The sequence below is a fragment of the Cryptomeria japonica genome, chromosome 3 (assembly GCF_030272615.1).
Source record: "Cryptomeria japonica chromosome 3, Sugi_1.0, whole genome shotgun sequence".
Taxonomy (NCBI): Eukaryota; Viridiplantae; Streptophyta; class Pinopsida; order Cupressales; family Cupressaceae; genus Cryptomeria; species Cryptomeria japonica.
Genome location: NC_081407.1, coordinates 977,192,518 through 977,211,395, shown reverse-complemented (window position 1 = coordinate 977,211,395; position 18,878 = coordinate 977,192,518). Strand labels below are relative to the sequence as shown.

At 36.8% G+C, this 18,878-nt stretch overlaps 1 protein-coding gene across 3 annotated transcripts in view; it reads right to left on the bottom strand.

Annotated features, from left to right (window-relative positions):
- Positions 1–1,121: 1,121 nt before the first annotated feature.
- The window catches only part of LOC131076213 (pre-mRNA-splicing factor 38), a 42,983-nt gene continuing 25,226 nt past the window's right edge, over positions 1,122–18,878 (bottom strand). For all 3 annotated transcript variants that reach the window (XM_058013280.2, XM_058013282.2, XM_058013281.2), the window contains exons 5-7: positions 10,024–10,150; positions 9,840–9,916; positions 1,122–1,830 (exon numbers count right to left, since the gene is read on the bottom strand). In XM_058013280.2, the coding sequence (XP_057869263.1) occupies positions 1,341–1,830; positions 9,840–9,916; positions 10,024–10,150 (694 nt within the window). In that variant the 3' untranslated portion in view covers positions 1,122–1,340. The remainder of the gene's footprint in view (positions 1,831–9,839; positions 9,917–10,023; positions 10,151–18,878) is intronic.

The window sequence follows — 18,878 nt, the reverse complement described above, 5'->3', positions numbered from 1 at the left end:
CCGATGTCACCTTCTGCAGATCAATTCACATTTGTCATCGATGCCTTTCTCATTCTTTCCATTTTATGTCTATATATATTCTCTTGAGTTCACTTCTTCTCTGGGTCATTTATTTCCAAAAACCTTTTCTTCCTTGATGCATCTTCATTCCGTTCATTGTTTCAACGCATGATAAAAGAAATCTTGAATGGTGGCTATACTTGTGTTTGTTTGAAAGTTTCTATTGCCCTCGCATAAGCTGTGATCTCCAACACACCGTGAGAATGCTGGCAAAAGCCACGGAATTTGGCTTTATGCCTGCCAATTTGATTTGCTTGAAAATATCTTAAGCCTATTTGACGAATCCATTTTGTGCATATATGAAAAGCTGAGAAGCCAACAAAAACTGAAAACCAAAAATTCGAAGCAAACAGACTGAAAGTTTTTTTGGGTGTTACCGATCGCCATTTAGCCCGGAATGCTCCTGCTACATCAATTTGCTACTCGCTAAAAACAAAAGACACAAGTAATTTAAATGTATCCATAGACAAAAATATCCTGATCTATACATACAAAAAGCTATGTACATGTTTCATAATATTTGTACCACAATTTGTCATCCTGATATTTTACATTGTTGTATTTAAAAGGGATTAATAAATTTTCTGCCAACTACTGTATGCCCTTCGATTTCAAGCATTGCAGACCTTACCACTGAAGTCATCACCACAATGGAGTGACACAACTAATTGTCAAACTAGACAACTTAATTTTTAATTTCACTTGAACGTGTTCTACTTAGAGGTAAGCCATACACAATATTGAAGTAGAAATAGTTAGTGGCATGGAGGATTCAAAATACATACATAACACACCTCTTATCACATAAGAACAAAAATTTCAATTGTGTTAGCCATACACAATATTGAAGTAGAAATAGTTAGCGGCATGGAGGATTCAAAATACATACATAACACACCTCTTATCACATAAGAATAAAAATTTCAATTGTGTTTGATTTATAGGATGCATTTGCACAAACATAAAAGATTCATTTTAGAGGCTTTATAGGCTTAGAATAAAGCCAAGTTAAGTTCTTTTTAAACTTTAAAAATTATATTTCAACATCCATGACAGCAAACTATTGCAAAAGACAACATGCTCACATCAATTCAAGTTATCTGTACGGTAGAAGTTACATAGGATCCTGCCTAACAAGGCTACATGCACGTCATTCTTGTTCAAAGAAGTAACTGACAATGGAAAAATTTCATACAATTTCTGTAGGTCTCATCCATAGAATGGCTCCAAATACCAGAGATAGAAATGAAGTTCTAGGCTACCACTTCAAAGAAAACTTGCTACTTTAAAGGTTTCAATCCCAATGCTGCACGTAAGCGATTGGCTTCAGCAATTTCTGGGTCAGGATGATCTGTTCCATCAGCGGCAGGCTCTTTCTTTTCTTTCTTTTCCTTTTTCCTCTTTGGTTCATCTCGGCCATTGCGATGCTCTCCATCCAATGCATCTTTATCAGCACGCCTGTGATTTAGAGGACTAGGGCTATGATGTCGTTTTTTGTAGTCAACCATATCATGATCTCGGTCTCTGCGATCCCTGCTTCTGCTACGACTACGTGATCGACTATGCCGCCTTTCTCTATCCCAGTAATGTCTTTCTCTTTCCTTTTCACGGTCTCTTCTGTGATAATCCCTGTCTCTGTCCCTAAGGGAATCCCTGTCATCCCGCCCACGATCACGATCCCGATAGTAGTCTCGATCCCTATCTCTGTCCCTATCTCTTTCCCTTCCTCTGCCTCGATCGTAATCATAATCCCTATCATGATTGCGATCTCTGCATACATTTTGGAACACAAGTCAACTCACATTAATAATATAATTACTGTGAAAAAATGTTAATATGTAAATTCCTAGCAAGTGCAATTACAGAAAATCCTTGTGATAACAAACATCAAGCAAAAACCAACATCAACCAAGGCATGGATCCTTAATAAACAAGCTAGTATACAGAAAGAAAACAGATAATGTGTATAATGTGAATATATGTAAGTGGCTTGAATCTTCACTAAAATCTATCATTTATGTCACATAGAACCATCAAGAAACTATTAAAAGTGTGGAATACTGGTACAGAATTAAGTAGACATAGAGACAGCTAAGCCTCTCACAAGGAGATTAGTTTTCTTGGGAGTTCATCCTTGATGTGAATATTCAGATTTGTTTTTCAAGGCTCATCACAAGGATTTGATCATGCTCCCTACAGGTTATTCCAGAATCTCTGAGTTTAGTATCTGGACCATCCCATGTGGGATTGGAAAAAGACCTCTTTTGCACTACTTATCAAAACTATGATTTCCACACAGTGTCATCAAGGTCAGTTCTACGAATTCCAACAGCAAGAGCGACGAAAGACTTAGAAGACATTTGAAAAGTCAAATCAAAGCATAACCTGTATAAAACAAAAAAGAAACTAAACAATATGGATCAATTTTAGCATGCATGTAAACCTCTATACATCCATCATAATCATAATCATTTTTCATATTCCATTCTTTTTCTCGTGTCGCAGGCAATATGCTCAAGCAATGGAATCAGAGATCATGACTCTTATGTATGATGAGTGGATTGGATTGACTCTTACCAAATTAAGTAAACATTAAACTTACTGAATTTTTTGCATTTTTCATTCTATTCAATGGACATGGCATTCTACAACCAGTCAAAAATTTGAACTTTATATTTGCCTAGACAAAATTTAAATGAATACAATTGAAGAAGCAGTAGCATTTCAATTTCACTGTTCTTTCAAAAATCCACAATAGATAACAGGAGCTAAAAAACTTTGTGTGATTCATCACACTTTTGACTGCGCACACTTCCAGTGTAGAGAAACCTTAGAGGGTCATCCTATAACTTATGTAGGAAGCCAGCAAGTCCTGTATGGTAAAAGTCCACCCTTAAAAGCAAAGCAAGTTAACCAAGTTTGCTCTGTTCAGTCTTTAACATGCTGACCCTGAACACCAAGTACTCAAGCTTCCTTTCCAATAAGATTAGAATTTATGGATAAAGCACTAGTCCAAATCATAGTCATTTCAAAAGTGCACTAGTATTAGTTTTTGCTTTCTAGCAGGCTTTTATTATTCTGTAGTAGACAGCTTGCGTCATGTATAAACAGCTATGGAAAGAGTCGCAGATAATTTGGATTAGATTGGGAAAGTACCTAAAATTTACATTAACATGGTAAAAACAATTTAGAATTAAACTGATAAGATTATGGAAAAAAAACCCAGTCTAAAACATTGTGACTCTAGACATGTACCCATAATAGTTTTTACCATGCTTTCATTATTACGTAGACATCTTGCAATATGCATAAATATTGAACAACTATGGAAAGAGTCACAAAATATCTGAATTAGTTTGGGGGAGCATCTAAAGTTTGCAAGAACAAAGTATTGAAATTTCAAAATCAGGACAGATCCCACGGAAAGGATCTTTGAAAGTATGGATATGTTGTTCAACATATGGGTATGTATATGTGGCATAAATATATCATGTGTTTCATTTGCCAAATACATTTTTAGTTGTCTTTTGCAACTTTCTAGCCAGTATAATCTGCATGCTGTCAGTAAAGTAGAACACAACCTAAACTAAGACGCCATTGTTGCTTCTTTGAAAAACAAAGCGTGACTTATGTTTGCTCTATGGTTTATTGATCCAGGAAAGGTAATTCAGGCAGTTCTGAACAGAATTCTGATTTTTTTTCAAAACACAAACTTCCTGTAATTTCCAAATCCGTTATTTTGCATCCTTGGGGCCTTTTGGAGACAAGCTTGTCCCTTTACTTGTCCAGATATAATGCCCCAAAATGATGGCAGAGCTCCCTTTCACAGCATCAAAACAAGTTCACAAGCTAAGCATTCTGAAGCAATCCCAGCTTTGAATTTTAAACTGCAGTCAAGGACTTGTACCCCAGCAAATGTCACCTCCAAAACAGTACTCCAACAATGAATTTCTATTTCCAAGCTATTTGTCCAAGCTTCATCTTGATGACACCATGTAAACCAAGTCTGGCAGGGTTGCAAATCCAATCAATCTGAAATAGAGTTTGTACACACCTCTGCTAATCCTCGAATAGCCCTAGCAGTCCATCTCAACGGATTGCATGTCAAATCTGTTCATGACCAAGCATGCCCATGATAGTGTTTTTTTGCAGGTCATCAAAACTGCCATCTATGAGAACTCAATAAGCACATCCATTTTGGCCTGCCACAAACCATTGAGTCAAATAGGGACAACATATTCCTCAATATCTTTGATTAACATTATGGTCTATGATGGACACAAGATTGACAAAGTCCATTGCACTCCATCAGACAGTTAAAAATATAGGTGATGAATAGAATGATTATGCATTTCCCTCGCATGTACAATTCATAGCATTCACACATATAGAACGAAAGACTTGTAGAACACAATTCTACTACTGAGAGGGGAAGGAAGGGGGGCGGGGAGGGCTGAATCAGTAGTAGACAAAATTTTAGATCCTTAACCAATTTAGCCTTTTGATGAACTTATTAAACACTTTAAACTGAACTCTGAAAAGAATGCAATTTAAAACTGAAATTTGAAGGAACTGCACCACACAATGAAGCCAATGCACAAAAAGATAAGTGGAAAAGCAGGAGTGGAAAAAACCATGGTGAGAAGAGCTGCTAGGATCTACTGTCCTAATCCAGCCTCATAAAATATTAACATTTACAAAATTTGAGGGCACCAACCCACACGAACTGTCTTGTTTGAGAGCACTAACTCTTACAAATACAAACTGATTAATCTGAGAACCAACTCAGTGTCCTTAGGCACCAACCAAAGGATCTTACAAAACAATTTTTTACTGATTTGCAATCTGCAACTGTAAACTTCACAACTATGAAGATGTAAAAGTAAGAATGCTACAAACTGAATGATTTCTTTCTTCAAATGTTTCGGTCCGATTTATACAACATAACACTAACAATCTTCTGATAAAATTCTCATCAGCAACATAGAAGTTCTGTTCACAATCTCAGACAGAATTTATTAATACTTTTATAGAGAGGATACAGTCTACAAATAAGGTCCTGTTTATATCAACAGTATATAATATTATGAATCACTGCTAACAAGCACGTCAATGCATACAACTGATTTGACTCAATCCAATAAACACATATCAAACTTGTTTTAACCTTCTGAAATTAATTGTTAACTTACAGCACCTCTGTGACTGCATATTCACAGCATCCTTTGTCTTTTCTCTGCAACAACTTCAATAAAGTTTCTATATCACAGGCTCGTGTATGACTTTCTGCCTTTTATTCAGACTGGTATAAAGAATTCACCGAAGACACGTGTTTCATTTGAAACGTCACACATCCACCACTATCATCGGACTTTTATAGCCTTTATATACAAAAATGATTTTTTGCTGTTACTTCCAATAATATTGCCACTAAAACTATGAACATTCTTGACACTTCAACAATGATATAATGCAGTGATCATTGTTTAGAATCGCAGATTAATATCTCTGGATTTTCACGTGTTTCAACACCTCTCAAAAGATTACCTTTCAAATGTTCTTCACCCTTTTTAAATAGAGATCTCTATCGGGTGTACAGTTGTGAAGTAGTTTCAAGACTCGCTTTCAACCACCTGTAACTAATAACCACCCCAACTTATAAGCACCAATAATAAAGATAATTGCATCAGTTTCCCAATACAATTTTCAACTGAAAATGAACCGATAACCTTCAGATATGTGTCTTTATATAAGACAAACAATATGCATAGTAGAACATTTCTGATCTCTGGAAACAAATTAATTTTAAACTATATATATACCCCAGAGGTGCATTTGTCTCCATGTTTTGATACAAACCAATCATCCAAACACAACAGAACGAGGGTAAGAATAAACTGTGCATTGTCAGTTTTCTTAATATTTGTTCCGTTATACATTGTTCTGAAAAATGCAGGTACTTGCATCAATACGATATTTGCAAATTAAGAAAAGCTTCAGAAATCACTGTATGTGATCAATCCATTTCACAGAATGATTAAAGATATATTAGGCAAGGCTGTAAGTTGTGTGTTTTGTAATTCAACATGAAATGCTTTGAGTGACATCAATGACAAACTATCTAACAAGAATCCCATATGTCTAAACTATAGTCAAGACTCAAGCCATTCACACCTCCATAGGACAGCCCATTTCAGGTACGTCTTGGTTTCAAACATTGGCTTCCATTGATGTAGCACTGTTAGACATGTTTGAGAGGCATCACCCCATGCAGATAGGGAACTGAATAAGGCAACCAAGATTGTCAAACACATTTGAGAAATTCATCAACATGTTCAAGAAATCTGTGAGGGCCAGCCAAAAGTATAGGCAACATCATTATCAGCACCATATCCCTAATCAGTTTTTTAGGTGGGCAACTAAATATAATTTATGGTTGCATCTAAAAAAATAGGCAGCTCAAGGATCCAAACACAAACCCAAACCTTCACAATATGGATCATATGCCATCATCAAACAAGCAGGTAAAAATGCATTGGAACTCAATTTGCCATCCTACCTTGGGTTGCACCCAATATTCATTGTAAAACTACTACCCTATTGACTGCAACCTCTGTGTTCATTATCGCTTTCATTGCAGCTCCTCCAGTAGATATTGATGGTATTCGTGAACCTGTTTCCAGTTCTCTTCTTTATGGAAACAATATTATTTCCGGTGCTATTATTCCTACCTCTGCAGCCGTTGGTCTGCATTTCTATCCCATCTGGGAAGCAGCTTCTGTTACACCCATATTTTTCACCACCACTCGGACAGCATCAGCTGTTACAAAGAACAAAAACAAATCCCAACTGTGTAACACTGGTGACTATGACCAAATAACTTAATAAAATGGGCAAAGAAATTAAGTGCCAACAGATTCCACTGGAGCCAACTGATACTCAAGGAGGTAGTAACGATCTGAGGAAAAGTTTGGCCAATTCAAATGGCAATTCTCAACAGAACTCTTAATTTTCTAAAATTGAATGTTTGAATATTTTTATGTTACTTTTTCTTTTCTTTTCTTTTCTTTTGGTATTTTTGGAACCCTTCAAAGCAGAATTTGTTCTTCAAAGTTTGTTCAGATGCCCCTAAAAGTTGGCAAAGCTCCCATTGGGCCAATCAAAACTAGCATATTAGGAACCACTTTGTGCTTGTGTATACTTTCTTAGCCCAGATTTCAAATTTCTCAAGAGCTTCAAAGCTGTCAAGCAGGTTATAGGAGGACTCTACACAGTCATAGAGGCTATGAACCCAAGTCTGCAGTTTAGGGCAAAGATCATGTTCGAGATTGAGATTTTTAAACATTGATTTATGTCTTCTTCACTTTTGTTAATAGATATTCAATTTAAAGTATTTGTAACTCTTAGATGTTTTAATATTTTTGTTGCACATGCATGGTGCGAAAATTTTGGAACTATGTCAAATCTTTGAAGTTTGTCTTCTGAAAGTTGAGACAACCATGCAACCCTTCCAATTGCGAATGCAATTGTAATATATTTGAGCACATACACTAAAAAAGCACAAGTTGTCAATGAAAAGGGTAAATGCCCTTGTATTTGTTCACTCCAATTTGCACCCAATCCATAAATTTGAAAGTCCTCAAATCAATGAAAAGTTCATGGATTAGGCCACAAGTGTCCTTGTGACATATAGAAGATTCTCCTAGAAAGCCTATATAGCCTATATTCGGTTGTCATTTAATGTGGTGCAAGAGATGCGAAACCTACCCTAAAGCTACAACACACTTCGACATGATTAGATACAATTAACCAACGTAAAGCTTTTAGAAAGCTTTGGCAAGGGATCCTACACTTTTCTATAGGGCAGTGATCCCTAGTTATCCATTTATAAGTACATAATACCAATTGTAGGTCCACACTAAAAGTCACTCCCACCTAATTAATTTTAGGACTGTTGGTGTGTTCTTTGTGTTTATTATTGTTAGATTAGAACCTCCCCATTTGGCTTCAAATGGGGACCCTATCCTTTTAGAGTGTAAGATTTTTTAATCTTCTGCCTTTTTCTTAGTATGGGCTTTCAAAACCAAAAAAATCAGAAAACCACAAAATTCAAAAAAAACAAAAACCAAAAACTAGAAACAAAGTCATTACCTCTTGCTAGGGTTTAATATTCAACCATCATCCAAAAGCTTGGAAATCCAAGAACCTAACCAAAACAATGGACTCGTATCGCACACAAGCCAAGCCAAAACTCTTAATCAAAGCAAGGCCAAAGATCATAATCAAGGGAATAGCAAACGCCATGAACCCTTTAGATCAAATCCTCTTCCTAATTTAAGCTAAGTACAATGACTAAGATGATGATGATGATGATGATGATGATGACGTTAGTCTTATGGATCAACCAGAATACAACTCATCCGACAATAATCAATCTTACAGAAGGACCTAACCAAAACAATGGACTCATATACCACAAAAGCCAAGCCAAAACTCATAATCAAAGCAAGGCCGAAGATCATAATAAGGGAATAAGGGAATAGAAAACACCATGAACCCTTTAGATCATATCCTCTTCCCAAATCAAGCCAAGTACAATGACTCTGTAATGAAGATGATGATGTTAGTCTTGTGGATCAATAAGAATATGACCCGTATGATGATAACAAATCTTATGGATCAACCAGAATACAACTCGTCTGACAATAATCAATCTTACGAAAGAACCTAACAAAAACAATGGACTCATATACCACAAAAGCCAAGCCAAAACTCATAATCAAAGCAAGGCCGAAGATCATAATAAGGGAATTGAAAACACCATGAACCCTTTAGATCATATTCTCTTCCCAAATCAAGCCAAGTACAATGACTTTGTAATGAGGATGATGATGTTAGTCTTGTGGATCAATAAGAATATGACCCGTATGACGATAACAAATCTTATGGAAAGTATGACCCCTATGAAGATCAATCCTTAGAGTATATTGCCTTAAGCACGTGTCATCCATCCATGTTCCATCAATACCAACAACCCACAATCCCTACTCACCAATCCATTTACCATCAAAACCAAATGTTAGAAGCTATTGAATCCAAAATTCAAGTGGACATGTGAAGTCAAAATGGATCCTAAAGAAAAATGGATCAAGCAAAGCAAAGAATCCAAATCCTCCATCAAAAGATGAAGCCAAAAGAAAAGAGGTCCCCTACATATAACAAGTGTCCACCTCCATATTGCCTTAAGCAAGTGTCATCCATCCATGTTCCATCAATACCAACAACCCACAATCCCTATTCATCCATTTATGTTCCATCAATACCAACAACCCACAATCCCTACTCATCCATCCATGTTCCATCAATACCAACGATCCACAATCCCTACTCACCAATCCATTTACCATCAAAACCAAATGTTAAAAGCTATTGAATCCAAAAATTCAAGTGGACACGTGAAGTCAAAATCGATCCTAAAGAAAAATGGATCAAGCAAAGCAAAGAATCCAAATCCTCAATCAAAAGATGAAGCCAAAAGAAAAGAGGTCCCCTACATATAACAAGTGTCCACCTCCATGTTGACTAAGCCACTACCATCTTTGGGCACACAAAATGTTGAAGAAAGTATTAAGCCTCATTGGTGCATAGAAAAAATATTTTTTTAACAAACCTATACCATATATTTCCACACATGCATTAAAGGCAAATTCATTTGCCTAGCCTAAACAAGAAAATGAAGATGGTAACTCACGCATTGCATAACACTTCCTAATTATTACCTGTACTGCCTATAACTATCTCGTTTTCTAGCATCTCTATCTCTGTCCCTTGGAGAGCTCCTACCACGTCGATGATCCTACAGAAAATTTTATATAGTTAGCATCCATCAAAAACATTCATTGAATAATGTAGCTATGCTATGAAGATCTACAAGGATGTGACAAAGCACCCACAAATAGCAACCTTATCAAGTGCAAGAGTGTCCAAACCCAGCACATGATCCTCCTCGTCTTTTTCTTCTTCCTCCTCAAAATCATCCTCCAAGGCACTCCTTCTTGGTTCCAACTGACCGGCTGCTTCAAGAGTCCACCTGCACAAGTTCAAAACAAGTCAGAAAGTTTAATCTATAAAAACGAGTAAAATACAAATAAATGATGCATTAAGCCTCTCAACGTTGGTGAAAAATAACATGTACAATATAACGACCAAGATGCATGCCCACTTTTCTGACTCTCCATATTGAGAGTCAGAAATATGTTGTCTGTAATATGTATAATAAATTGTATATTCATAGGACAGGAGAAACATGAAATACTACCTTCTACATTGCTTCACAATCAAGTGTCAATCCTAGCATTTACCTTGCATTATCCCTGGACTCAATAAAGTCTGTTTTCATCTTAACACTTTGTGCAACAGATCCGATTCATTTTCAAGGTCCATTATCAATATTTAATATTGTGTTTTGCATGCAATTTTGAGTATTCAACATTGTTTCTTTGCATATAGAATTAGCAAATATTTAAGGGTGATTAGCTAGAGCCAGATGATCATTACAGAAAATATTTCAGTACAACTTAAATAACAAATTCTGCAATCAAAGGTTTCAGCAAATTCCAAAGAATTCCATTATTTTTCAGTTAACACAATAGGATTATTTGTCAGAAGAACAAAACCCTTCAGAACTGTCGAATGGATGATAACATCAACAATTGCAAATATTACTCCTCTTAACAGTTATAGACAATAAATAGTGGGACAATAGATCATCAATACATCAAATAAACTGTGACTTTCAATATGCAATTTATAATTGTAATGTTCCCCAAATCACTTAATAGACCATGAAAATAAAGATAGCACGATATTAATTATTTTTATATTAACATTCTAATCTGGGATTAATATAAATAATTAATATAATGTTAACGCTCCTTGAATAAAGTTAGTTCCTAAAACTACTACTTAGGTGAATAAATGGGCATAGCAGGAGTTGTCGAGGAGATTGGAGAAAATACAGAGACTTTCATTCCTGTGTGGTGGGATACCAACAGAAATTCAATTCCCCTTTCGTCAGTAAGAACTGACCTATTGGTGGAGTGACTGCGTGGGCAGTGGAGTGGAATCGTGCTGGTGTTCGTCGAGGAGTTCTGTATTGGAGTGAGACCAGTATATGCATGTATGCATATACCCTATGTTTGTGGTGGTGAGTTATTAACAAACGCAGTTTCGGGTGTTATACCATACGCAGTATCGGGTGTCATTATCAAACGCAGCGTCGGGTATGTTTTCACACAGTATCGGGTGCTAAATCCGAACATGGTGTTGAGTATGACTTCCGAAGAAGTGCGGGCATGGTTTCCAAATGCCGGAAAGACGACACAATCTGACTTGTAACCCGTGGTTAAGAGTCCCGATAACAGGAGATGATGCTGGTCGCGTGAACTGCACAGATTACACTCTGTGATCGTGACGGGAGTATGAACCAATGTTTGTTTTCCGTTCCATAAAGGGTTAAATGGACTTCCAGTGCGGGAGGAAGCAGTGGAATACTGGTATCGCAGGTGTTTTTCTATTTGCTTATCGATGTGCCAACAATAACGCTTCTGAAGGACCTCCGCGACAAATTTGGCATTGCATTACTGCAAACTCAGGTGCACCACGAAAGTAATAATCATACAATATTAAATGTGTTTAGTGAATGTTACATGAATGCTGTGTTGGTCCGTAAGCGTGAGGGTTAATTTTGGATTGCATGGAATTTACAGTTGAATGAAACTTATATGCCCTATGATAATCAATCAGTTAAATTAAATAATGTTTCTCTGCAAAATCTGTACACATTAATTTACAATCAGTCCTAGTCAGGAATTTCACAGTACGCATTAATTTACAATCAGTCTCAGTCCGGGATTTTACAGTGGTATCAGAGCTTTTTGTATCCTGCCAGCCTGTAGGGTATTGAAACTTCATGGAAACTTAATGTACAATTGAGTATGCACCCGGGAAATTATAATTTCCGAAGTACTAGGGCCCGTCAAAACAGAATTCCAAACTCTCCTTTAGCGCAAAATAGTTCATCTATTCCATTTGAAATTGAGGATAGCCACACAGAAACAGAGGAGGAATTTATTTTTGAAACCAACATGGGAGACCCAGATAACAATAGGGATCCATTGGCTTTATTGATCAGAAGTCAGCAAGATATACAGGATAATGTTAGCAGAATGACCAACTTGATGACCCAATTTATGGCTAATAATATTAATCAGCACCAAAACAATGGAAGACAGAATAATCAACATCAAAATAATGGGGGAAACAATGGGGGTAGAGATGAACAGTCAATTAATAATCAGCCAGGAAGAACAGGATCAGCTAGACCATTTATGCCTACATTTACTGCTAGAAACCAGCCACCAGAAAATGAACCTACAATAAAAGAAATACAGGAAGAAATACATCAGGACTGGTTAGGTTCCAGTGAAGAATTCAGATCATCAATGACATTTAGAGAATATTTAGATGTCAGAATGAAACATAGGCCAAGAGGACAGCAGGGCAATAACAGTGAATTACAAAGAAAATTTGGAAAAATGCCCATTCCTTATTTTGATGGTTCAGGTAAGACAACTGCTCGGGCTTGGGTGCAAAAATTAGATACATACTTCCAATTAAACCCTATGATGGAAGAAGAGGCAATTAAATATGCGGCATTACATCTTGACGGTGTAGCACATGAATGGTGGCACCATGGACAAATAACTTTGGTTCATAATTTGATAGGAACTTATGTTGCGTTCACTAAGAAACTTATTGATAGGTTTGATTCTAAAGATCCTGAATTACATCTTAAAGATTTGACTCAGCTTAAGCAAACTGGAACTGTTGAACAATATATTTCTGAATTTGAAAAGTTGGCTGTCCTAGTTACTGAAATTTCAGAAAGACACAAGATTGTGATATTTATAGATGGATTGTCTGATTCCCTCAAAGGATGGGTTAAATCCTTAAACCCCCTTACTCTACAAACAGCTGTCAAAAGAGCAAGAGAATTAGAACCATCTTCAAAAGGAAAATGTTTTAACAAAGGACCATCTCCTAAACCGGAAAAGGACAAACAACCTTTCAACAAAGATAATTTCCCTAAAAACAGGCTAGATAAAGAGGAAAGAGAAGAGCTCAGAAGGAAAAAACTATGTTTCAGTTGTAGGGAAGCATGACAGTCGGGACACAGATGTTTAGGGAAGGGGAAAATTCATTATATTGAGATTATGTCTGATAGTGAGGATGAAGAGAATGTTGATCCTAACATAGAACAAACACCTCAGAATACTGAGTTAGAAACAGGTACCAAACAAGGAGAAGGGGTAATAGCATCCATGACAGGAACCCCACATTATAACATTTTCAGAGTTAGGGGAGTTTTGAATGGACAGCGTGTAATTGTTATGCTTGATAGTGGGTCTACTCATAATTTTATAGATGCAGCACTCGTAGAAAAACGTGGTTTGCAAACTGAAAAACATGAGGGATTTGATGTTAGAGTAGAAGGTGGAACTAATTTGTCTAGCACTCATAAAGTTCCTAAATTGAATATTACTCTTGGCAATTACACTGTTACTGATGATTTCTATGTGATTGATTTGGGTGACACTAATGTTGTCTTGGGCATATAGTGGATGGAAACATTAGATGAATATACACAAAGCTTTAAAAGAATGGAATTCTCTTTTAAAATTGATGATAAGAAGGTAGTCCTTCGTGGTATGTCTAACAGTGGTCCCAGGATTGTCAGTGCGAAGAGAATGGAAGCTATTTTCAGACACGGAGATGTGGCCTAGTCAGCACAATGTTTAATCACCAACAAGTTATCAGGTTTTGAATCTAAATCTTATCAAGCTAATTTGTTAACAGTATTAGATTCACATCATTTGGTTTTTAGTGATATTCCTCCAGAAGTCCCACCTGATAGAGGTTTTGAACATACTATTGAATTAGAAGAAGGTGCTAAACCAGTGATTACTACTCCTTATAGACACCCTAAAACATTCAAGGATGAAATAGAAAAGGCAATTAAGGAGTTATTGGATATGAGACATATCAAACCTAGTTCTAGTCCTTTTGCTTCATCTGTAATGTTGGTCAAAAAGAAGGATGGAACTCTTCGTATGTGTATTGATTACAGAGCTCTTAACAAAAAAAATCAAAAACAGGTATCCAATTCCTCGAATCGATGAATTGTTAGATGAATTGCATGGTGTTGTATACTTTTCTAAAATTGATTTGAGATCAGGGTATAATCAGATTAAGTTAAGAGAGCAAGACATTCATAAAACTGCTTTCCATTGTCATTATGGTCATTATAAAATGCTTGGTTATGCCGTTTGGTCTAACAAATGCTCCGGCAACATTTCAGTCTTGTATGAATCATATTTTTAACAAACAGTTAAGAAAATCTTTGCTAGTATTCTTTGATGATATGTTAATTTATAGCAAAACTTGGGAAGAGCATTTGAAACATATTGATATAGTTCTTGGTATTATGGAAACACAATCACTGTATGCAAAGGCATCTAAATGTGAATTCGGAATGACTGAAATCTTGTATTTAGGGCATATGATCAGTGCAACAGGGGTACAAGTTCATCAAGAAAAGATAAAAACTATCTTGGACTGGCCACCCCCACGGAATCTTGCAGAATTAAGAGGGTTCTTTGGTCTATGCAGTTATTACCGGAGGTTTGTCAGTGGTTTTTCACAACTTGGGGCACCCTTGACAGATCTTACCAAAAAGGGGGCTTTTCGATGGACTAAGGAAACGCAACAGGTATTTGAGAAACTCAAAGAGGTAATGAGTTCTTGCCCAGTACTTGATCTTCCAGATTTTAATCAGGCCTTTGTGTTGGAATGTGATGCTTCGGGTGATGGAATAGGGGTGGTTTTAATGCAAAACAAACACCCTATAGTTTATGAAAGCAGGAAACTCAATAACCATGAAAAATTGTATTCTATTTATGATAAGGAAATGTTGGCAATCATGCATGCGTTGACAAAATTTCGACAATATTTGGTTGGTAGCAAATTTGTAGTCAGAACTAACCATAACAGTTTGAGATATTTTTTGGGACAGACAGACTTGAATGACAGGCAGCAAAAGTGGATCAATAAGATCCAAGCTTATGACTTCGAAATTGAATATGTGAAAGGTAGAAATAATGTTGTTGCAGATGCACTATCTAGAAGGCTTGAAATAAATGCATTATCTATGATAACAGCTGATTGGAAATCTTTACTGCTGGTAGAATATTCTAAGGATTCTTTTGCTTGTGATTTGCTAGACGGTAATACACAAGGCGATAATTATAAGGTTGTAAATGATATCATCTATTACAAAGACAGAATTTATTTGATTCTAGGATCGAAATTGAAAGAAAAAATCCTCCAATCAGTGCACGATGTTCCCTTAGCAGGGCATCCCGGTTACTTCAAAACTTACCGGGAGATAAGAGAAAGATTCACCTGGAAAGGACTTAAGAATGATGTCCTTCGTTATGTTAAAGAATGCATCACTTGTCAACAAAATAAAGCAGAGCATACTTATCCTACGGGTCTATTGCAGCCTTTGCCTATACCAGAACAGAAATGGGAAAGTATATCTATGGATTTCATTACAGGTTTACCACGATCTCAAGGTAAGGATTGCATTTTTGTGGTGGTTGGTAGATTAACTAAATTTGCACACTTCTTATCCATCACTACAGAATTCACAGTTGTTCAACTCGCAGAATTGTTCTTTCGTGAGGTGTTCCATTTACATGGTTTACCAAAAATATCGTCAGTGACCAAGATAGCAGGTTTTTGAGTATATTCCGGGGGGAACTTTTCAGATTGACAGGTACCGAGTTAAATCACAGCACGAGTTATCATCCACAAACAGATGGACAGACAGAAATAGTGTACAAGTGGATTGAGGGTTACCTTCGTAATTATGTGTCTGGTCATCAGAAAGCATGGGTCCATTGGCTATATTTGGGTGAATACTGCTATAACACTACTTATCATATCTCTATCAGTATGACTCCTTTCAAAGCACTATATGGGTATGATGCACCTTCTTTTATTGATTTGGCTTTTGATCAGAGTAATGTTCCCAAATCTCATGACATGCTCCAGGAATGCCAAGATATATTGATAGCACTTAAGGAAAATTTGCAATGTGCTCAAAATCAACAGAAAATTTATGCCGACAAGAAGCGTGTTGAACGTCACTTTGAAATTGGGGAATTGGTGTACCTCAGATTACAACTCTATAGGCAATCATCACTCAAACGGAGCGAAGCGGAGAAATTGAAGCCTCGCTTTTATGGGTCATACCCGGTGATTCGGAAAGTTAGCGCAGTGGCATATGAATTGGATTTACCTGAAGAAAGTAGAATACATAATGTATTCCATGTATCTTGTCTCAAAAAAGCTTTGGGTCAGCAGGTGACAAGATCAGAGAACTTACCACCACTAAATGAAGAAGGGAAATTAGAGATGATACCTGAAGTGATTTTAGAAACCCGAGACCGGCATTTGCGGAATAGAACAATCAGGGAATACCTCAATAAATGGCAGAATTTACCGTTGGACGATGCTACTTGGGAAAATGAGCAGATCCTTCAGTATCCTGGATTGCAGTTGCTTGTGGGCAAGCAACATAGGGCAGGGGAGACTTGTAATGTTCCCCAAATCACTTAATAGACCATGAAAATAAAGATAGCACGATATTAATTATTTTTATATTAACATTCTAATCTGGGATTAATATAAATAATTAATATAATGTTAACGCTTCTTGAATAAAGTTAGTTCGTAAAACTACTTCTTAGGTGAATAAATGGGCATAGCAAGAGTTGTCGAGGAGATTGGAGAAAATACAGAGACTTTCATTCCTGTGTGGTGGGGTACCAACAGAAATTCAATTCCCCTTTCGTCAGTAAGAACTGACCTATTGGAGGAGACGTGACTGTGTGGGCAGTGGAGTGGAATCATGCTGGTGTTCGTCGAGGAGTTCTGTATTGGCGTGAGACCAGTATATACATGTATGCATATACCCTATGTTTGTGGTGGTGAGTTATTAACAAACGCAGTTTCGGGTGTTATACCATACGCAGTATCGGGTGTCATTATCAAACGCAGCGTCGGGTATGTTTTCACACAGTATCGGGTGCTAAATCCGAACATGGTGTTGAGTATGACTTCCGAAGAAGTGCGGGTGTGGTTTCCAAATGCCAGGAAGACGACACAATCTGACTTGTAACCCATGGTTAAGAGTCCTGATAACAGGAGATGATGCTGGTCACGTGAACTGCACAGATTACACTCAGTGATTGTGACGGGAGTATGAACCAATGTTTGTTTTCCGTTCCATAAAGGGTTACTTGCAGTGCGGGAGGAAGCAGTGGAATACTGGTATCGCAGGTGTTTTTCTATTTGCTTATCGATGTGCCAACAATAACGCTTCTGGAGGACCTCTGCGACAAATTTGGCATTGCATTACTGTGAACTCAAGTGCACCACGAAAGTAATAATCATACAATATTAAATGTGTTTAGTGAATGTTACATGAATGCTGTGTTGGTCCGTAAGCGTGAGGGTTAATTTTGGATTGCATGGAATTTACTGTTGAATGAAACTTATATGCCCTATGATAATCAATCAGTTAAATTAAATAATATTTCTCTGCAAAATCTGGACATACACATTAATTTACAATCAGTCCTAGTCAGGAATTTCACAGCACACGTTAATTTACAATCAGTCTCAGTCCGGGATTTTACAATAATCCTAGTCAATATTCTTTGCAACCAAACCAAGTTGTTAGTGTATTTAATAATAGATCATCTCATTACAGCCCTGAAAGGAACAGAACGAGTCAAGATAGAATGCAGCCTTTGAGAAGATAGACTCTGACCAAGCCTATGACAGAAGAGAGTGGAAATATGTAGGAGTCATTTGTGCATGATTCACTAGTTGAGTTTAGGGAAATTTTGTTTTGAAGATGAAGGATACTATTTTTCATGGCACTTAGGTAGACTCAGTTAAGGGCCCTCTCAGAGCCAATACAGTTGTCTTGTTCATCACCAGCAAATTTCTTTACTCCCCATCTTGTAATACTTAGCGCCTTTTCTTCTTGGATATCTTCAAAATGATCCTGCTTTGACCCCACAATTCACTCTAGACTAAATTTATTACCTTTGTTAGAGACATCAAATGGGAAAATGTATAAACCATCATTTGAATCAAACAAGAAAAAATCTTTTTCAGGAATTTCTTGGCAAACCAAATGATAAAGATTTTTTTGATTTACTGGGATTAAATAAGGAAAACAATTGGGAATCCAAAAAGTGCAGAAAAAATCAAAAAAAAAGAAGAGCATGAGAGTGAAAATAATGGAGAGTGTACATCATGCATTTTGAAATATGTATTTCTCTCATCTAGGGTGAGATTTCATCCCATTAGAGAACCACCAAGATGAAACCCCTCATGGACATGTGGCTGCCTGATTGTGGATGAGTCCCAACCCTGGGTACACACCCAACAAGAATCTACACCACCACAGCATTTAGGTCAATACAACACATTTCTACATGGAGATCACATCTTGACCTGATATGAACTGCATGCTGTTGATTGTTACTGCTGATTTAGGTTCAAATGTTATAGAAATCCTCAAATTCTCTGCTTGATGAAAAACCCAAAAATTGGACCGAATCACAGCAAAAACCGAGACATCTAATGGGAGGGTGTATATAAATGCCAAAAGTAAAAAA